At 39.4% G+C, this 22,524-nt stretch overlaps 1 protein-coding gene across 7 annotated transcripts in view; it reads left to right on the top strand.

The window, feature by feature from the left end:
* OSBPL1A (oxysterol binding protein like 1A) overlaps positions 1-22,524 on the top strand; it is a 207,209-nt gene that overhangs the window by 168,533 nt on the left and 16,152 nt on the right. For all 7 annotated transcript variants that reach the window (XM_056138043.1, XM_056138050.1, XM_056138049.1 and 4 more), the window contains 3 exons: positions 3,675-3,750; positions 16,337-16,471; positions 17,428-17,525. In XM_056138043.1, coding sequence (XP_055994018.1) covers positions 3,675-3,750; positions 16,337-16,471; positions 17,428-17,525 — 309 coding nt within the window. The remainder of the gene's footprint in view (positions 1-3,674; positions 3,751-16,336; positions 16,472-17,427; positions 17,526-22,524) is intronic.

Genomic DNA, 22,524 nt, shown 5'->3' with positions numbered 1-22,524 from the left:
ACCAAAGTTGGACACATACAGGCAAGCACCCTACCAGCTGTACTGTCTTTCTGGCCCCGAAATCCTTTAGTTTCACTATGTAAGGAGGAAAATCTGGAAGGGAAGAGTTCGATCTTTTGTTGAAGGGAAGAAGAGATGAAAAGATTGTTCTGTCTCTGCAGCTGGTAATACTGCTATATAATAATTATTTTCTAAGTTGAAAGATGAGCTACATATTTTCCCCCTATTATGTTTGTTCCCATTTTGATAATTGCAAACGATTGTTTCAATTGCATGCTTTCCCTCTGCTATTGTTACTAAAAATTCCTTAAATTTCTAAAAATGTAATGATGAGATTATAAAACTTTATGAATTAAGAAATTCGCTCTTTTTTTCCTCTACAGTGAATGTCATTGAAAAGTTGAAATGCTTTCATCTTTTGCTTAAGGAAAATGCTGAAAACATTACATTGCTATATGTAATGTTACATGTATAGACCATGATAAGAGCATGTGATAATCTTCACAAGTAAATTTGGTTTGGTAAATCACACTATAGACTAGTGCTAGACTTGGAAAAAGTTATCTGCAATGTAGGTGGTGAATAAAATGTAACATTTAAATTTTTTAATTAGTTTAGTTTAAATCAGTTGATTTAATTAAAAATAGATTTTATTAACATTTAATAAAATTTAACCTCTTACCAATCCAAAAGATAATTCAGGGGATAAATTTTATCAGCAGTATTGTTTTTAACTGAATGTGTTTATGCCTTAGAGAAATAGCAAAGAATTGTTTTACTTCCTTAAAACCAGTGTACACGGTAGTGGAGGGCCATGGCTAATTTGTTGGTGGATGAGGTGCAGTAACTTTGTGCATAAATACTATATACTTAAATGCATTTTAAGCAGATTACCTAAGCTATAACTGAAACTATTTTAAGCCAACTTACAAGTTAGAAACAGAAACTTAATTTAAAAAGCACCGTTTAAAGATCTGGGGGACAGTGCTTTCCTGAACTTGTACCACTTCCCCCTGATCCTCCACCCCAGAATAAGTGTGTTTCTAGAATGGCAGTTGTCAATCACATTTCACAAATTCAGTTCAGTTTGGGGTTCACTTCACAGTGTAACACAGAATAAAGCTGGAAGACCAAAGCGAGCCATTCACATCACATCGATGAAATAACTTTGATGAGACTTCCCGTTTAAAACCAGTGATTGTGTCGTTGTGTAGTCACTCACAGTGTCATCTGTATGGTTGAAAATAGAGCCAAGACATATCACTCTCAGTCCCTGGTACAGGGTGTTTTCTCTCTGTGTGAAGAAGAAAAGGAAGCATAGAACTCAGGATAATGACTCTCAGATAAACTCCAAAAGAAGGGAATAATTGATCTATGCATTCAGCCTAAAAAGTCGAATGGCTGCTCTTGCTTCTGCTCTGATTTCTGCCTGAGTAACACCTCTTTCATCCAATATCCTTAGGGAATCTTCCCCTACCCTTACCTCCATGCGTTAAGTGAAATTTTCAAGTGCAGAAAGGTATCCCTTTCGGTATAAATCATAGAAATATTTACAGTTACCTGCTTAAAAAATAATGCATCCCTTTGCTTTCAAATAATCCTGCAGAGACTGCCTTTCCCTTAGGAACAGGTTATTGTTCCTCTGAGGTTGTTGCCCACGTGGTGTGGAGCAGGGTTTGCATCTAGACAGTGAAGCCTGGCACCAGAGACTCTTTTGCTCTCTGGGCCCTTCATGTCTTTCAGCTCTCTGCTTTCTGGCGTGTCTGGAGAAAGTCACAGTTCATCTGGCTGCCCCATTAAAGACTAATTCCTACATTTTCACAAAATATCACCAAGAGTTGCATGCATAGAAATGAGTGTTAGGATATTCCTGGGTGGGATTCTTGGCTGGCAGTCCTGTGATGATTTCTAAATTGAGAATTAAAGAAGTAAAAACTTAAAACTTGGATGACTCTTGCCTTCTGCCTCCTGGATATTAAAATATTTCTTGCCTATGGCTAATCTTTCATTCAGTCGGAATAGTGACATAAACCTGTACATCACGAAGAGTTTTCTAAGCAGTTTTCTGGAAACACTTTTTTTCAGAGCTTATCTTGAGCTCGCAAACTCCTCATTTCAGTATTTGTTCTATTTCTGTTGGATTTTTTTTCCACAGGCAGGAGATTGAACATCTAGTTTGTATCCATCTCTAGAAGTTATTCTATATGCTCATGGCAGAGAATGGCAGGGATCCCACCTCTATCTCTGAGATCCATTGTTCATGTCACAGAGATTGATGGGCTTTGGATAGTGAGGGATGTGATTTAAATACCATCTGCACCACTTTCCCAGCAGATTGGTAGATGACAAAACTGCCAGATGAACAGCGTGCATTCCTGAAAGGAAAAATCAAAATCAAAATTTGTCCCATGGGGAAATTAAAAGTACTATTATTATTTCAAAACTTAAAATTGTTTTGACTTCCATAATTCAAGTGAACATAGTTTATGGAATAAAGTCTTCAGAAGAGAATGTTTTGCTTAATACTTTTGTCAGTCTTTTAGTTACATGTGTGGATCTTAGGAGGCACTTGGAGATCCAGCAGCCCTTGTCATAATCTAAGATAACAGAAGAGAGTAATGGTTTTAGAGAGTCGAACCGGGCACCTCTTCCTTCTCCCTGTGAAGTTTCGCTGTGATCTGTGGACACTGAGTTCCTTTTGTGCCAGCCAGACCTGGCTCAGGAATGCTCAGCCACTGTGTCTGCCCCCAGAGCTCTGTGTTGCCAGCTACATTTTCTGGCGATGTCTAAACTTTTCAGAGCTTTGTAAATGTCCCTTCTCTAGAAGTGAATTTGTGAAGAGTTTTCTAATATATCAGGAGTTGCTAAGGTTTTCTTATGTTAGCCTTTGAGAAAGCACTAGTGTGATGCAGGGCCTTTACATTTTCCTTGGGCTTTGGGGGGAGCTTGCGCCCCACCCCAAATAAACTCAAATGGTGCTCAGGGGCTATTCCTGACCCTGTGCCTAGGTACTTTGGGGATTGAATCAGGTGCCAGGGATCGAACCAGGATTTGCTGCATACAGGGCAAGCTCTTTATCCCCTAAACTAACTCTCTCACCCTATTGTCTTAAAGGCCTGACGCTGGGCTCTGTTGCAGTATTTCCTTTATATTAGTCACTGTCACTGTCCTCCCGTTGTTCATTGATTTGCTCGAGCGGGCCCAGTAAAGTCTCCATTGTGACACTTGTTACTGTGTTTGGCATATCAAATACATCAAGGTTAGCTTGCCAGGCTTTGCAGCGCGGGTGAGATACTCTCGGTAGCTTGTGGGGCTCTCCGAGAGGGGCTGGAGTGATAGTACATTAGTCACCAGAGTAAAATTATTTATGGTATATCAGAATATGATAGTCTTAACATAAACAGCATACCTCTGAGATCATCCAAACAACTGGACATCACAGAGAAAAAGGTGAAGAGAATTCAGATCACAGTGATATCAGTCTTATAGCCAGTCGGTCTGTGATAAAACTTTCCAGAAACCAAAACAGATGAACAGTCCAATTCTAGATTGACCCTGTTCTAGTCTCTTTAGAACCAGCCACATTTAAAAGATATCTTTAGACATGCATGACAATAACTTCCTTTCCAAAGTCAGTGGCAGTAAAAATAATCTTTCTTCTTTTTCTTTTTCAGAACAAGCTTGCCCTCTCCGATGTTTTCCAGAAATGACTTCAGTATCTGGAGCATCCTCAGAAAATGTATTGGAATGGTAAATTTACTGTTGGTTTTATTAGTATTAAAAAACTTCATGTTTTTTGTTTTGCTTTGTTTTGTTTGTTTTTATGTTTGGTTTTTTTTTTACAACTTCATGTTTTGTTACATATTCTTTGGAAGGGAATCTTAATTTTTGTCAAAAAGTAATGCAAAACAGTGATAGTTATGGAAACTTTCAAGAATCAGAAATTGTGTAAAATCTTTTTCCTGATTGCATTTGAATGACCTTTTATGCTTTTAATATGACTTTAGTGTCACTCTTCGTTGTGATGAATGGAAAGAGATACTCTGTAGTGTCACTCTTCATTGTGAAAAATGGAGAGATATTCTTCTGCTATCACGCCACATTTGTATTTCCCTGTAGAATTACCCACAAATTCTCTCAGGAATAACAGGCTCCCAATTGCGTTGGATATAATTTCACTTACACTTCTATGTGCAGAGCAAGTTTGTTATCTATTGGCTTTCTAAGTGTGGCATATTAAACACTTGAAATGTGCCCACAGATCTGATTTTGAGGGGGAAAAGGTGGCAGATGGCACAATTTACTATTTTTTCCTTGAATTCCTTTAAAATAGGAATATGTCGTCATTTAGGTTAAAATCAGAATAGAAGTATCTTAGTTCTTCTAGTATGGCCTTTGACTGGAATGATAAAAAATGTCAAATATGTGTGTTCTGAGCCCCTGGAGAATCTTCTTGGATGTTATCTTATTAAATTTTGCAATTTTCATGTGTAATCTGGGTGTACTTGCCTTGCCTCATAAGTATCATCACTTTCTCTAAACATCTCATTCTAATCTTGAAATCATTCCAACTGGTGATGTGCCCACCTTACCATGGTTCCAATATCACTGTTCCTCTTCCAGAGGCAACATAATGTGTGACTTCCTAAATTTATTTTCCAAGGAACCAATCCCAGAAAAATTCATTTAAAAAAAAATTCAACTAAGCTCTTGAGTCTGGTAACCTTGTATTTCCTGTAAATAAGGAGAATAGCTTGTACCATAAAGGTATAGAAAGAGATAAAGAAGATGGTTTATGTAACATATAAGTATAGCCCCTGGCTTAACACAGTGCTTGATATTATTGGTGGTTAATCACACCTGATAATCAGAAATTCCTTGGCTCTTTTTATGTTTGTTTGTTCTCAATTTTTGTTTTTTCAGACACATGTAACAATACTCAAGGGTTATTCCTGGCTCTGCACTCAGGAATTATTCCTGGCAGTGCTCATGGGACCATATGGGATGGTCATATGAACCAATTTGAGTTCAGATTAAACTCAAGTCAGCATGCGAGGCAAGCACCTTTCCTGCTGTATGTCTCTTTGGCCCCAGAAAAACCAGGGTTCTAATCCTATTTCAGTTCCATTAAAAGTCACCAGAACAAATAAAACGTAAATATCTTTAAATAAGTTAATTTCGTATTTGTTATCTTTGACCTGAAATTTTCAAAACAAAAATAATGTTCTATAAAATCAGTATTTTCAACGCCTTAGTTAGCATCTCTGCCATTGTGATCTAGTATACAAATATATGTGTGTGTTTACAATAAAAACCAGTTCCACTGGAGTTTACTTGTCTTTATAACAAGTGACAGAAAAAAATCCTTTTGAGTTAATTGATTTCATAACCAGCTAATGAATGAAATTTATAATTATTGTAAATCTGGTGCCATCTGTCTGAGTCCACAGAGTTTGTATCAAAACTTCAGCTGTTTGATCTTTTTGCCCACCATGGAAAGTACAGTTTTCTGTATATCTCTTCCTAGAATCTGTCTCCTACCGTCTCCTCACTCTCTGGTGTCACATTTAGTGGTGGTGTCATTAGTTCAGGCTAGTGATCAGCACTCTGGTTTATGTCTAAAGCAAGTCATTCTGTCTAAAGGAGACAAATCATTCTTTTAAAAGATGGAAGATGTTCTGTTGAGTTATACCTTTTTTACTTTGGAAGATACTCTTCACTAGAAGAATGTTTTTATTTTTAGGTGAAAAAATAGAAAAGTATAAGCATGGAGTTTTAAAGTACATATGTCTTGAGAGTGAAATACTAATAATGCTAGAATAAATTTTTTTTTTTTTTTTTTTTACTTTTTGGGTCACACCCGACAATGCACAGGGATTACTCCTGGCTCTGCGCTCAGGAATTACCCCTGGCGGTGCTCAGGGGACCATATGGGATGCTGGGAATCGAACCCGGGTTGGCCGCGTGCAAGCAAGGCAAGCGCCCTACCCGCTGTGCTATTGCTCTAGCCCCTAGAATAAATATTTTTAAGTAAGGTTAAGTTTTAGAGTTATCTTCTCCATTATCTGCCTCTTTTCACCTCCCCAAAGAAAATAAATATTAGTATCCATGGGTTTTATTATGTCTAACTTCAAAGTGATAGTGATTTTGAAATCTCCTCTGTACCTTCATGATTACATTTCAGTTAACAGTTTGTACTTATCATGCTGGAGAGATAGTACAGTGGGTGTGGCAGTTGCCTTATATGCTGCCAACCCACGTTCAATCCCCTGCATCCAAATGGTCTGCCAGACTCTGCTAGGAATGATCCCTGAATAGGTCTAAGAGCAGAGCAGAGTGTAAGCCCTGGGCAGCTCTGGTTGTGGCCCCAAAGCAAAACAAAACAAAACAAAACAGACCAAAAAAAACCAATTTTAGTTTCACTTTAAATTCTCTGTAGGTAAATCGTAGCTGTGAAAGCCGTGGGCATACTCTCCAGCTAGATCTTTTCTTACCTCCAGAGTTCAGTGTTTGTTCTTTGTTTTTGTTTTGTTTTGGGTGAATTTCGGTTGGTTTATTTCTTTCATAGCTTTTGTCCTAAAAATAGAGGAAATGTATGCGGAATCACAGGTTTTCTGATGTCTCTGGACTTCTGGAACTTGCCACGCAGTTTAGAGAATGTGATCATCCTGTCTCTGGCAGCCTCACTTCTATACCAAAGTGGGGTCCAGCCCAACTTTTTCTAAAATTCATACCCTCATTTGAAATAATTTTCTGATAAAATATGATTAGTCAAAATACATGACTCTTATGACCTCATAGCACATGAGGGATGCCAGGGATGGTGTAGGTCAGAGGTTACTGAACTTATTTGGTCTATCACCAGCTTTTTCAGAAAACACTTACCTCCTCTCCCTACACTGGGAAATCGACCTTCTTTAAGCAAACAAATAGAGGAAAGCATGTCTCCTCATTTCCACAGTGGCACCTGAGGCCGCTGCCACCCCTCTGGATTATTCCAGCCATTCTTGGGGTGCAGGTGCCTAGTCTACTTTAGGATAGACTTTGTCTGGGTTTGTTGTCTTCATCAAGCAGGACACTTTTCTTTCTTCAGTATTTGTCATCCTGGACCTCAGTGCCCCAGCCGAGCCGTCTCTATACCCATCCTCCACTTCTACACACATTCAGACCTTGTTTTTCTTATCTCTAGGGAGAATACAGAGACGGACTTTTAAAACTCATAGCACCTTTCTTTTGTTCTTCCAGTCTCTTATGGACAAGATTACATGGCATAATGTTGGATTATGCTACTTGAAATGAATACTTTACATAACTGAAATTCAGTCTTAAGTCTCTGTGATTGAAGTGTTTACTGAACAGATTCCCGGCTCAAAATGTAAAACTTGATATTGGTTAATAGTTTGAAACCATTGTTCCTTATTTCCTTACTCCCATTATCCTTCTGCTGAAGGATTTAAATCTCATAATCCCATTGTGTTCCTTCCCTTTATTTTCTCTCTTCTCTTTTCTTCTATATTTTGAGTCTTTCTGAACAAACTACCCTAGAAGCTAGGACAGGAGTGTTGATACTTTGGAAACCAGGGTCAACACTAGGAGAATGAGACATTGGGCACAAAAATCTGAGTAATCACTTATTCGTGTGGCACCTTGTGGCCCCACAGTTGTTTGCTAAATATTCTAATATCATAGACTATTAGTGTTGAATTACTGTAACAGGTGAAAGTGTTGGACATATTATAAATGTTACCTTCTTCTGGTAAGAATATTCTATCATTCTCTTAAATGTGCTACCAAAGGTGTGACATTTTGTTTCTTTGGATACCAGATACCATAGAGACTAGAATACCATCATTCTGTTAAATAAACATAAGGGCCAGCTGTTGTTTGAGAGTTGAAATATTTATAGTTCTTTGGTCCTTAAACTCATATTTATATTTTACATATGATGTAGAATAGTGTTCTCACTTAAGATCTTTTGTTAATTACTCTATCACACTTCACTATCACTATCACCAAACTATATATGCAAATGAAAAAATTTTAATATGTATTATACAATAGAAATTTAATACTAAAACTGTTATCATTCAGTTTTTAAAATATTATAAAATATTAATGCATGTTCAGATAGAGAAGGGAACACTAAGTAAAGAGTGTTTGGAGGACCCACTCTGGTTGGGAGATGTGTGCTGAATGTAGACTATAGATTGTACATAATGGCCTTTCAATGCCTCTATTGCAAACTATAACACCCAAAAGGAAAGAGATAACAAAAGGGAATGCCATGCCACAGAGGCAGGGTGGGGTGGGGCGATGGGGTGGGGTTGGTGGGAGGGATACTGGGATCATTGGTGAAGGAGAATGGGCGCTGGTGGAGGGATGGGTACTCGATCATTGTACTACTGAAACACAAGCACGGAAGTTTGTAAGTATGTAACTGTACCTCATGGTGATTCACTAATAAAAAATATATAATAAAATAAAAATTAATCTCGCCCCCACGGCAAAGCCTGGCAAGCTACCCGTGAAGTATTCGATATGCCAAACACAGTAACAACAAGTCTTAAAATGGAGATGTTACTGGGCCTGCTCGAGCAAATCGATGAACATCGGGAGGACAGTGACAGTGAATGTTGAAAAAATACTAATGCACGAGTGATCAAGTGATAAAATGTGTGGAAACAATAACATAAAAGGCAAAATATTAGTAAATTATAATTTTTAGTTAACAAATTTCTGAAAATGAATATTTATTGCCAGAAAGAGACACAATTTTTATTGGCACTTATGTTTTTACATTTTAATATTTTAAAGATTAAGAAACCTTGTTAATGGCAGATTTTTGTATTTTTTAAATACCATTCAATTCTTTGACCCTTTCCCAACTATGTGCCAAAATCAGATAACTGTAGCAAAAAAGTTTTCTTGGCGTTGGGCCACAACCAGAAATGCTCAGGGCTTACTCCTCACTGTACACTTCAAAATTATTCTTGGTGGTGCTCAGGGGACTATATGGGATGTCTTAGATCAAACCCTGGTTTGCCATGTGGGGACAAGAGCCCTATCCACTGTATTGTCGCTCTGCTCCCTGGATGAAAACTTCTATTAGTCAGCATCAAATACATCTTACTTTAATGCTTTTGGAAAAACAAGTTTGGAAAACTCTAACTTGTAAAGGTCTTATTACTTTCCATTGAGGTCATAGTTGTCTCAGGAGATGTACCTGAGAAGTTTTATCTGAACTTTTAACTTCAATTCATAGGACTGCCTCCTCTTACTCACATATACCCTTCAGTATTGAGACAAGGTTGAGAAATTTGAAGTTGTTTTGTTTTCACTAAAATATACCTTTGCCTATATAATCATTTTTGATAAAAATTCTGTCGTCTGATTTGAGCAAAATTACTATGAGAAATTAAAAATTCCACTTTGAAATCGCAGATTTAGTGCCATCACTTGATGTGGAATGCCCACCACAGAACCCTCAGACAGATGCACCCAAAGAGTGTGATGATATTTTTGGATTCAGATAAAGATGTTTGCATATGGCACTCTCCCTTTATTAAATCGTATATCACAGCTTGCCAAAGATCTGGATTTGGAGTTTTGTCAAATCTAGAACATTCTAAATACAGAGAATAGAAGTAGCAAATAAGTTGAACAAAATGCAGCATCTCCATCATCTCACTTTACCAAGATATTAAATCAGTATGTAAACACTGAGAAGAAATGGCCATCACCATATCAAGTCTATAATTGATATTTCATGTTTCTAATATTTCTGTTATTGACTCTTAGTATTATTGACATTTCTAGTACAGAGTTAGTCTAAGACTCATGTAATTAGGACTCATGGAGCCTGATGCAGTGCTTTGGTTTAAGAGAGTGTGCCCTACTGGTAGTTGTTGTCCATCTTTTGTTTAAAGGAGGAAAGTAGACTCACATTGCCTCCCAGTTCTAAGAATATTCAGCAGCTGATAGGAAGAATGGGCAAGGGGTATCTTGTTATTTCTTGTTATTCATAGCTTTTCTTATCTTCTTCTCCCTGTTTGCGCCACTGGTTGTCCCAAGATGTCCATTGCAGTTCCCGTGCAGACACCCCTTTCCTGCTCCATAGTGTCTTTGTTTTGGACTGTCTTTTCCTCATAGCCCCTGCCATGTTCCCCTGGCATGGTGTCGGAAAGCTGAACATGGGGTAGACAACAGAGGGGGTGAAGGCTTCAGACTCCTGAGATGACTCAACTAGAGTGGTCACAGGAAAACTGTCATCTGAGGCTGAATGTAACTGTTTCAGGCATGAGCTCTGGTGTCTGGACAGCAGTACCCGGTCATGCAGTAACTGATCCATGGCGGAGGGAAGCAGGACTGAGTGGCCTCAGCTGGAAAAGAGGCCTTTGGCCCTCCCAGGCGCATAAAATGTTAGCTTGAATTTTTATCTGCTTAGTGACGGTTGGTGGTAAGTTCTCACGGAGAGAGGGTCGAGAGCAACTTCACCCTGCAGAAGACACTCCCGAAAACCAGAGCCTGGGATCCCTGTGAGTGCTTAAGTTTCACATTGGGTGAGGCGCCCAGCTGCAGTCTGGCTGCGAAGCAGATGAGGGACTGACTTAGAGCAAGGCCTCAGCTGGGGAACCCCCAGGTCTTAAAAATTTGTACATTTGCATGTGTGCTGCTAGACTTCATATATAAAATATTTTCCACTTCAACTGAAATCAAATTTGGCCCAGTCTTCAGTTATTTATATTGTGCTCAAGTGTTGACACAGCCTCCACCGCTGCCTTTTTTCCTTTTTCTCAGCTTGTCAGCTGATCAGCAATTGCAATTAAGAGCTTCTTCAGTTTCATCATTGGTTGCTATTCATTTGCATGGATAAATTTAAACATTTTACTTTCAGCTGGGTCACAAGGTAGAATTGCCTGCATAAATATTTAATTTTTCCAGCTGACTGAGTCTCTCAGTGATAAAAAGGATTGTAGCTAATGTTTCTTCCTGAAACTTGACCTTCATAATGTGCACTGTTGCTTTTCCCGTTTCTGGAATCTACACAACACTAATGAGTTGTGTACAGTATCCAGAGACTGGAATACCAAGTCTTGTGGCAGTAGAAGTAAAAGTGGTATCTCACAGTTTTCTTACAGGGAATGAAGTACAATTTGTGTACAGAAATTTTCATTACATATCTAGGAAAATTATAGCTTTAGCCAGTTAAAATAATGCTAAGATTACTTAAAAAAAATTTAGACATAGAGGCAATAAGTTGTGGAGCCATAGAGATAGTCTGGTAGCACTAGCCTTGAGCCTGGCAGACTTGGCTTCAGCCACTGGTACTGTATTTGGTCCCATTAGCCCCACTGGAAGTAATCTCTGAGAACAGAACCAGAAATAAACCCTGTGCACCACCAGTTATGGCCTCCAAACCAAATACATAAAATAATTCAATTGCTAATTTTTTAAGGTAGCACATTCTACTCTTCGAGATCATTGATGGTGCACCTCTGAGTTCCATGCATCGTTTTTGTCAGACCTTTTTCTTCCCCCTCCACGCTGTCTCTGTTAGTCAACCCAGACATTTTCATTTCCTTGGATACTTAAATTTTGAGTTAAAGAGGTAGGGAATTGTTTGCATTGCTTTAGATCACAAAATTGTATTTAAAGAAAGTCGTAGATTTTTATCAGCCTTACATGATTGCAAAATCTCTACCCACTTGAGTTGATGGTGAAACCATTCCCTTCATCCTTCTTTATTTCCAGTGTTTCAGTCACACTGTTTCCTTGACTTGCTAGTTCATGTTATGTAGCCAACTGGTTGAGCAACCTAGTCCTTTCTCCTGCTAGTTTCCCAGGGAGATACATCTATCAAAAAAGTGGCAGTGTATACAATGTTGCTATAGAGTTGAAAGATTAAATATAGAGGCCGGTATTCCCATCTGATCCACCCTAGTTAGGAAAGGGCAAAGGATATTACACCTGGCACATCTCTTATTTCCTTAATGAAATGTTATTTCCTTTATAGTCCTTATAGTGTTTTTTGTTGGGAAACGGGGGGTTGGGGGTAGTTCAGGATAAAACTTACAGGGAGAATTCTTCATTTCTTTAAAATGCATCTCACCCTGGGTAAGGGGGCTGGCTCAGGGAACACGTGCATGCCTTGCATGTGCAGAAACCTGCATTCGGTTCCGGGCACCATTTAGCTCTCTGACATCACCAGGGATGGCACCACTGGGCCAGAGACCCGTCACACTGACAGGCCCTAGCCCTGAGCAGTCAGCTCCAGTTGACACAGTCAGGAGTAGCCGTTGGGACTCCCAAGCAGTACTCAGGAGTTCCTAACCCCCCCCCCCCCCGCTTTCCCCACTCCCCGCATACCACCACCACTAACACACACACACACACACACACACACACACAGAGCAGAAATTTCACTCTGCCATTTTATACAACAAAGTAAGATAAGACAGGGAGCAAACTGAGCTGGAAAGGGCATAGTTCATGTTCCAAAGCAAGGTGTAGCATTTGTATTGCAACTTCAGAAAACCCCTGCCCTCTTGGGGATGGGCCAGAGAGCCAAGCGTGGAGGTGGTTCCAATAGAGGTGGTTCCATCTCCTGATGGGAGGGTGAGGGGAGGAGAACACACTTCTGCATCTATTTAAAGGGCAGCACTCTTTTTTTTGTTTTTTTGGCTTTTTGGGTCATACCTGGCAATGCATGCACAGGGGTTACTCCTGGGTCTGCACTCAGGAGTTACTCCTGGTGGTGCTCAGGGGACCATATGGGATGCTGGGAATCAAACCCGGGTCAGCCACGTGCAAGGCAAATGCCCTACCCGCTGTGCTCTCTCTCCAGCCCCAGGGCAGCACTGTTAAGCCTTGCTGCTGAGTAGCAGTTTGGATATGTACCTGTACCCCAATATTCCTTCTTTTTCTCCACTTGGAAGAGTTTAGGTGGTTTTTCATGCTTTTCTAAATAGTCTGTAGAACTCGCCAGCCAGGTCATCGCATCCTTGACTTCCCTTCATTGGGAGGGTTTTGATCACTGTTTCACTGTTCTTAGTAGTAATTGGTCTGTTCAGATTTTCTGTTTCGTCATAATTCAGTCTTGATAGGTTGTATGTGTCTTGGAATTTAGCCACTCTTGCAAGTCATGCCATCTATTGGCTTATAATTATATATGGTACTCTTTTTGTCTTTTAATTTATTTTATCGAATCATTTAGAGATACAGTTACATGCTTTCATGAGTTACAATCACACAATGATCAAACACCCATGCCTCCACCAGAGTATATTCCCCACCACCAATATCCCCAGTATAACCCCCCTTTCCCACCCTCCCACTGACTCCATGGCAGACAATATTTCCTATACTTTCTCTCTGCTTTTGGGCATTATGGTTTGCAATGCAGATAATGAGAGGTTATCATGCTTTCTCCTTTATCTACTTTCATCTCTCATCCCGACCAACTCCTCCAATCCTTATTTTTTTATGATCTTTTGTCTATTCCAGCTGCCTCTCCTCCCCCGCCCCCCCCCTCCTGTCATGAGGCAGGCTTCCAACTATGGAGTAATCTTCCTGGCCCTTGTATCTACTGTCCTTGGATGTCAGTCTCGTGTTATGTTATTTTATACTCCACAAATGAGTGCAGTCCTTCTATATCTGTCCCTCTTTCTGACTCATTTCACTTAGCATGATACTCTTCATGTCTATGTCTATTCACTTATAAGCAAGTTTTATGACTTCGTCTCTCTTAACAGCTGCATAGTATTCGATTGTGTAGTTGTACCAATTCTTTTTTTTTAAATTTTATTGAATCACCGTGAGATATTTCAAGCTTTCATGTTGGGGTTACAATCACACAATGATCAAACACTCGTCCCTCCACCAGTGCACATTCCCCACCACCAATATCCCCGGTATAACCCCCTTTTCCCACCCTCTCACTGACTTCATGGCAGACATGATTCCCCATAATCTCTCTCTACTTTTGGGCATTATGGTTTGCAATACAGACCCTGAGAGGTTATCATGTTTGGTCCTTTATCCACTTTCTGCACACATCTCCCATCCCCACCTATTCCTCCAGCCATCTTTTTCTTAGTGATCCCTTCTCTATTCCAGCTGCCTTCTCCCCTTTGCTCATGAGGCAGGCTTCCAGCTATGGCTCAATCTATCTGTCCCGTGTATCTACTATCCTTATCCAGGTGTCAGCCTCATGTTTTGTTGTTTTATACTCCAAAAATGAGTGCTGTCCTTCTGTGTCTGTCCCTCTCTTTCTGACTCATTTCACTTAGCATGATACTTTCTCTGTCTATCCATACCAAAGTTTCTTTAACCAGTCATCTGTTCTCGGGCGCTTGGGTTGTTTCCAGGTTTCGGCTATGTGAACAGTACTGCAATGAACATATAGATACAGATGTCATTTCTACTGTGCTTATTTGCACCCTCGGGATATATTCCCAGAAGTGGTATTGCAGGGTCATATGGAAGTTTGATTTCTAGTTTTTGAAGTACTGTTATCATTATATCTGGTACTCTCTTAAGTTTTGGTATATTTTTTTTTTTTGGTGTCAGATATCAGATCTCCTCTTCCATATCTATTTTTATTTGAGTCCTCTCTTTCTCTTAGTATAGCTAAAGATTTGTCTATATTTCTTTCTTTAAAAATTCTACCTGGTCTAGGAAGATAGCTCAAGTGGTAGTGCTCATGCTTTAGCATGTGCAATGTCCAGAGTTAATCTGCAGCACCACATGGCCCCGAGTACGCTGTGGTCCCTGCGTACTGCACCACTTAGCCTGCATTTTTGGCTGAACACTGTCAGTGCCTCCCTCAGCCCTTCCTACCTGGGCACTGTAGTGGCTGGCCTCTATTTAAATAAGAAAGGGAAAATAGTAAAACAAGCCTTGTCTTTTCTGTTTCATTGATTTCTCTATTATCTTTGAGGTTTATATTCGACCTACTCCTGCTTTGATCACTGTTAGTATCTTCTAATTTAATTGTCTTCATTTTAGCTTATTTTGGTAATTTGTTTGTTTTGTGTTGAGGGTCATACCCAGTGTTGCTCAGGGCTTATTCTGGCTCTCCACTCAGAAATTACTCTTGGCAGGGCTCAGGAACCGTCTCTGGTGTCAGCGATCAAAACTGGATCAGCCAGGTGCAAAGCAAATGCCTTTCACACCATACTATCTCTCTCTCTCTCTCTCAATCCGAGTTGTATAAAATTCAGTTTATTTGAGATTGCATATTTTGTTGTTTGCTTGTTCTTGGGCCACACTCAGCTATGCTTAGGTCAGATCTCACTTCTTCCTGACTCTGCGCTTAGGGATCACTTCTGCTAGGGCTCAAGGAAGCATATGGTGTGCCAGGAATTGTGCCCAGGCTTGCAGAATGTAAGGCAGGTACCCTACCTGATGTATATTTTTCTGGCCCTTATTTTTATATTTGATTTAGGTACTTATAGCTACAGACTCCCCCCTTGAATTGTGTTTACTGCATCCCTTAAGTTGAAGTATGTTGTATTTCCATTTTCTTTTATCTCATTATATTTATTCCTGTTGTATTTTCTTCTTTCACTCATTAGTTATTCTCCACATATTCATAAATGTCCTGGTTTTCTTCTTATAATTTTTCCTAGCTTCATGGAGCTTTTAAAGAACTTGATGATGCTATTATTTGCTGATGGGATATCAGCAGAATTGAGAGGTTGCAATTCAGCTCAGAAACCTCCTGCCCTATCATTATATTTTTGGAAGTGGCTGTAATCATGCCATTCTGGCAGTCAGAATGAAAAACCCGATTCTACAAAGTACTCAATAGCCTCCTACTATACTGTGGGCGATTTATAGTAGATTGGTGCTGCAGAAAACCTCAGTGTAGGGGCCGGAGTGATAGTAAAGTAGGTAGAAAATTTGCCTGTCACATGGCTGACCCGGATTTAATCCCCAGCATCCTATGTGGGCCTCTGAGCACTGCCAGGAGTAATTCCTGAGTGAAGAGCCAGGAGCGTCATCACCGGGTGGGATTCAAAAAACAAAAAAAAAAAAAAAAAGAAAAAGAAAAGAAAGAAAACCTTAGTCCTGTCAGACTGACCTATAGTTATCATTTCTTTCTCACCATTACACGATGAGGTTCTGGAGAACTCAGGAGGATGTCTGGGGAGTCTCTGTATTTCCTTCAAGTTCTTGAATACCAATAATCTATATTGTTAGGTCCTCCAGTAGGATATTAAGTTTCATGATATTTTCTGTTACTTTCCTTCTAGGAATGTGATGTGTAAAGACAGCAGCAAATAAGCTTGTTGTATATATTGGAGTTAACAGTTTCCTTTTTTTTTTTACATAGGAACTCTCCAAAATCACCATGCCAGTTATATTTAATGAGCCTTTGAGCTTCCTACAGCGACTCACTGAGTATATGGAGCACACATACCTCATTCACAAGGCCAGTTCATTTTCTGATCCTGTGGAAAGGATGCAGGTATGTGACATACAAGGACTGGAAAAGATTCAGGCCTTTGAACCTTCTCTGCCACCTTTTCCTTCTTCCAGCCCACATACACATTCATAAAAATAAGAGTAAGGCTACTATGAGGCTGGGAAATGTTATTAGGCCTTACTCAGAATGTTTGGAAGTCTTGGTGGTTCTTTCCCCTGCTCATGATCTGGTCAGAGTACTGCCATAGTGGAGAGATCAGTAACAATCTATTGAGACGCAAAGGGTGGTCTGTTAGCAAACCTGGATACTGCTGAGCTGTTTCTGTGTCTTCACTTTGAACAGGCATTTGTGTTGTTGGGAGGAAAATTCAGCCTATCTGCTTTTATCAGAAGAGTATTTTAGAAGGAATAAACACATATGCATACTTCTGCTTATGCGTATCTGTGTACATGTATACTACTTTAAGTTAACAGAAAACAATAGAGAAATATGCTTGTAATTTTCTCTGAGCAGATGTTGTATGTGGTATATATGGATGGGTTAGATAAAGGCAGAAGAGGTACCTTATTTTCCTTCAGACAATAGCTTCTGAACTAGTCTTTTCTCCTTTCAGTTAGTTTTTGCCAGCCCTGCTGCACTTAACGCCAGTTTGTTTAGTTTTCCCTGCTCCCAAAATATTTAAACTTTAAAAAAAAAAAACTTTAAAGAATTGAAAGTAATTTTTGGTTTCGAAGACCTTTCAAGCCCTTAAGAAAATCTGTAGCACCCTTAGGACATTAAAAAAAATGTTTTTAAAGAAAACATAGTGAGGAATGACAGTGTAGGATTTACATAGGGAATATGATGTTTGCATTTTCAGTGGCTAAAATCATATTCAAAATCCGAGGTGACTAAACTTCTCAAAATAATTTAGCATATTACTGTCTCGCACAACTCTCCCTGCCTGAGAAAGTGAGGAAGAAGTCGGGCTAGGGTTAATGTCTGCTTCTGTCTCCCAGTGTGTAGCTGCATTTGCTGTCTCTGCTGTTGCGTCTCAGTGGGAGCGAACTGGAAAGCCTTTCAACCCCCTTCTGGGAGAGACCTACGAACTAATTCGGTAAGACCTTTCCCTTGATTCTGAATGACTAAATTGGTACAGTACATGTAGTTTTCCAAAACGAAGAGGAAATTTTCATTTCAGTCATCATCAATAATTTGCACCAATGGAGCAAGTCAATTTTTTTTTTTTGCCTGATTTTGTCCAATTCAGTATTTTTTTTTCTCTTTTTTTTTCCCTTTATTTTATTTTATTTTTTTTAAAGTTGTAGATTTACAATTTTTTGTGCTTTGGTTTCAATTATACAATGATCAGATACCCATCCCTCCACCAGTGCCCATTTTCCACCACCATGGATAATATCCCTCCCACCCCCATCCCCCCATCCCCCCTGTCTCTGTGGCAGGGCAATCCCCTGTGCTCTCTCTCTCCTTTTGGGTGTTGTGGTCTGCAAAAGAGGCATTGAGTGGCAAACATGTTCAGTCCATAGTCTACTTTCGACATGCATCTCCCCTCCTGGGAGGATCCTCCAAACATCCTTTATTTGGTGCTCCCTTCTCTATCTGAACAGCCCTTTCCTCTAGGATACCCGGCTGGCCTCTAAGTTATGGAGTAATCCTCCTGGTGCTGATCTCAGCTATTCTTGGGTATTAATCTCATACTTTGTTACTTTATATCCCCCAGATGAATGCAATCTTTCTATGTCTATCCCTCTCTTTCTGACTCATTTCGCTTAGCATGATACTTTCCATATTGTACCACTTGTATGTAAATTTCATGACTTCATCTTTTCTAAGAGCTACATAGTACTCCATTGTGTAGATGTACCAAAGTTTCTTTAACCAGTCATCTGTTCTTGGGCATTCAGGTTTCTTCCAGTTTCTGGCTATTGTAAAGAGTGCTGCAATGAACAAACAAGTGCAGATGTCACTTCGACTATACATTTTTGCCTCTCTGGGATATATTCCCAGGAGTGGTATTGCTGGGTCAAATGGGAGCTCAATTTCTAATTTTTTGAGAATCGTCCATACTGTTTTCCAGAAGGGCTGAACCAGTGGACATTCCCACCAACAGTGAAGGAGTGTCCCTTTCTCACCACATCCACGCCAGCATCGGTTGCTTTTGTTCTTTTGGATGTGGGCCAGTCTCTGAGGTGTGAGATGGTATCTCATTGTGGTTTTGATCTGCATCTCCCTGATGATTAATGATGTAGAGCATTTTCTCATGTGCTTTTTTGCCATTCGGATTTCTTCTTTGAGAAAGTTTCTGTTCATTTCATTGCCCCATTTTTGGATGGGGTTGGATGTTTTCTTCTTGTGGAGTTTAACCAGTATTTTGTATATCCTGGATATCAACCCCTTGTCAGATGTGTATTCGGTGAATATCCTTTCCCATTCTGTAGACTGTCTTTGTATTTTGGTCACTGTTTCTTTGGAGGTGCAGAAGCTTCTTAGTTTAAGATAGTCCCATTTATCTATCTCTGTTTTCACTTGCTCGGCCAGTGGCGTGGCATCTTTGAAGATACCATTAGCTTCAATGTCATGGAGGGTTTTGCCAACTTTATCTTCAATGTACCTTATGGTTTCTGGTCTGATGTTGAGGTCTTTAATCCATTTTGATCTTACTTTTGTACATGGTGTTAGGCAGAGTTCTGAGCCTATTTTTTTGCATGTAGCCGTCCAGTGATGCCAACACAATTTATTAAAGAGGCTTTCCTTACTCCACTTCACATTACTTGCACCTTTATCAAAGATTAGATGAGCATATGATTGAGGAGAGATGTCAGTATATTCAACCCTGTTCCATTGGTCTGCAGTTCTGCCTTTGTTCCAGTACCATGCTGTTTTAATTATTACTGCTTTGTAGTACAGTTTGAAGTTCGGGAGGTTGATTCCTCCCATTTTCTTTTTCCCAAGAATTGCTTTAGCTATTTGTGGGGGCTTATTGTTCCATATAAATTTCAAGAGTGTTTGTGGAGCAAGTCAATTTTGATGTTCATTTTTTTGTCATTTGTGGAGAACAACTTTTATAATTTTGTTAGTAACAATTTTGATGTTTCTCTTTTTCCTGTCAAAAATAATTTTTTGTGATTCGTTTTTATAACTGTTTAAGTAACATGGTTACAACAGTGATAACATGTATTATTTTTTTCAAAATTATTGCACCCATCACCACCAAAGTGCCCAAGACTCAACAGCACTGTCCCTGTCCCCACTAACCCATCTTTTCATTGTCCCCACAGTCCCCACCTGCTTGGTGATCAGACTTTTATAATGAAGACCATGTATTTGTCATCATTTGATACGGTTTATTCCCTTGCATTGTCTCTACCAAAGATAAAACACCTTTGTTTTATGTGAGATCATTTGATAGTCATCTTTCTCCTTCTGATGTAATTTACTTAGATACCCTTAAGTTTCATCCATGTTTTGAGTGAAATGCAGTATTTCAACCTTCCTTACAGCTGAATAGTGTTCCGTTGTGTATATACACATCACAACTTCTTTATACTTTCATCTGCTGTAGCACATTTGGGTTGTTTCTATATCCTGGCTGTTAAACTCCACAGTGAACATAGGTATACGTTTACTTTTTTGAATTAGTGTTTTGTGTTTGAGGGTTAGATGCCAAAAAAGAAACACTAGGTCATATCGGAGTTCTTATCTTACATCTTTGAAGAATTTCCATACTGTTTTCCGTAGTGGTTGAAGCAGGTGACATTCCACCAATAGTGAATGAGGGTTAGCTTTTTTACCACATCTCCACCAGCACTTTTTGATATTTGCTATTCTCACTATGCAAGATGATTATCTCATTGTTCTGATTTGTATTTCCATGATAAATAGTGATGATAAGCACTTTTTCTATGCCTGTTGACCCTCTATATAGCTTCTTTGGGAAAGTCCTGCTTGTACGACTTTGAAGAAGTGTCTCTTCTCTTTAGGTTTGGTTTTGGGTGTTTTGGGTTTTGAGGGGTTTTTTGTTTGTTTTATTTTTGGGCCCCAGCCAGCAATGCTCAGGGATTACTCCTGGCTCTGCACTCAGGAATTACTGCTGGTGGTGCTTGGGGAACATATGGAATGCTGGGAATCCAACCCAAGTCAGCCACCTGCAAGGCAAATTTCCTACTCTCTATCACTCCTGCCCCCCACTCATGCTTTTTGAAGGGATTTGAGCTTTGTGACTGCTTTATGCCCTGTAACACTTTCCTCCCATTGTTCATCGATTTGCTCGAGTGGACACCAGTAGTGTCTCACAACAAATTGTAAGACTTGCTGTTACTGTTTTTGGCATATCGAATACGTCATGGGGAGCTTGCCAGGCTTTACCGTGAGGGTGAGATACTCTCGGTAGCTTGCTGGGCTCTCTGAGAGGTGTGGAGGAATCGAACCCGGGCCGACCTTACCCGCTGTGCTATCTTGGATTTTAGCCCTTTATCTGTTTGCAATAGATACCTATTCCACTGAGTGGTTTTTTTTTTTATTGTAGCCCAAATTTCTTTTGCTGTACCAGAACTTTGGGCCTGGGGGTAGTGACACACAGCTGGGCTCAGGTCTTACTCCCAGCTCTCCGCTCATGGATGACTCCAGGTGGTCCTTGGGGGATCTTACAGGGTGATGGGAATCAAACAATGGCCAGTGTGTGCAAAGCAAGCACCCTACTCACTATACTATCTCTCCAGCCCATGCCATGCCATATGTCTTAATTTTATGTAATTCCATTTATTTATTTTTGTGTTGGTTTTCTTTGTGACTGGAGTCATTGAAGATATCCCTCTGAAATTTATATCCTGGAGACTTCTGTGTTTTCCTTAATATATATTTTTTGAATTCCGGGATGATCATGAGATTTTTAGTCCACTCTGAATTAACTTTTGTGAATTGGTGAGATATGGGTCACTTTCCTTTTTTCCTTTTTTCTTTTGCTTGCAATTATCCAGTATTCCCAGTATCATTTGCTGAAGAGGTTTGCCTCACTCCACTCCATGCAATCAGCGCCTTGTCATAGATTAACTGTCTGTAAACCTGAGACTTTATTTCTGAACTCTCAATTCCGCTCCATTGGTCTGAGAGTCTCCTTTGGTTTTGGTTTTGGTTTTTTGTTTTGGGGTCAATCCAGTGGTGCTCAGGGCTTACTCCTGGCTCTGTGCTCAGGGTTTAATTCTGCCAGTGCTCAGAAGACCATGTGAGGTGTTGGAGATCACACTCAAGTTAGCCATGTACATGCTCTCTACCTGCTCTACTATCTCCTCTTCCTGAGAGTTTTTTTATTCCAGTACCACCCAGTTTGGATTGCAGTAGTTTTATAGAACAATTTAAAGTCAGGAAACGTAATACCTTCCATTGTGTTTTTTCTCAAAATTACTTTGGATGTAAGGGTGAGTTTTCTAATTCAATACAAATTTTAAGTGTTGTAATTCCTTGGAAAATGTCATTGGAATTTTGATGGGGATTGCACTGAATCATCTGTATTCCTCTAGGTAGGGTAATCATTTTGACAATGTTGATTTTTCCTGTCAGTGATCCTAGGATATTTTTCCACTTCCTGGCATCCTCTTTTTGTTTCTTTAATAGTGTCACATAGCTTTCAATGTTTAAGTCTTTCATATCCCTTGTTAAGTTCATTTTTAGGTATTTGGTGTTATTGGAAACCATTTAAAAAGTGACTATCTCTTTTATATCTTTCTCTTCTGTGTTCGTTATTGGCATATAGAAATGCAACAGATTTTTGTGAATTGAATTTTTTGGATATGTTTGTCTCTATAATATTTTAGAGACTATGTCAGAAATATGAAAAATATACCATAATAAAAAGTCATTATGGAGATTTCCATATTTCTGATAGTATGATATTATCAGTCTTTCATAAATTGTGCATATGCATGTGAACATATTAATAATCAATTGTGCTGTTTGTATTAAGCATTAAAAATATCTATAAGCACAGTTGTATTTCCTGCTACTTGTTCAAACACAAATAGGAAATTCAGTGAACTTTACTGTTTTTTTCTCAATCTTCCACTTCTCTGCCCAAGGCTTTGCCTCACTTATTTCTTAAA

This window comes from Sorex fumeus, unplaced genomic scaffold (genome assembly GCF_029834395.1).
Source record: "Sorex fumeus unplaced genomic scaffold, SorFum_2.1 ptg000128l, whole genome shotgun sequence".
Lineage (NCBI taxonomy): Eukaryota > Metazoa > Chordata > Mammalia > Eulipotyphla > Soricidae > Sorex > Sorex fumeus.
The sequence above is the reverse complement of the archived record's forward strand: the minus strand, read 5'-3'. Positions and strand labels throughout refer to the sequence as shown.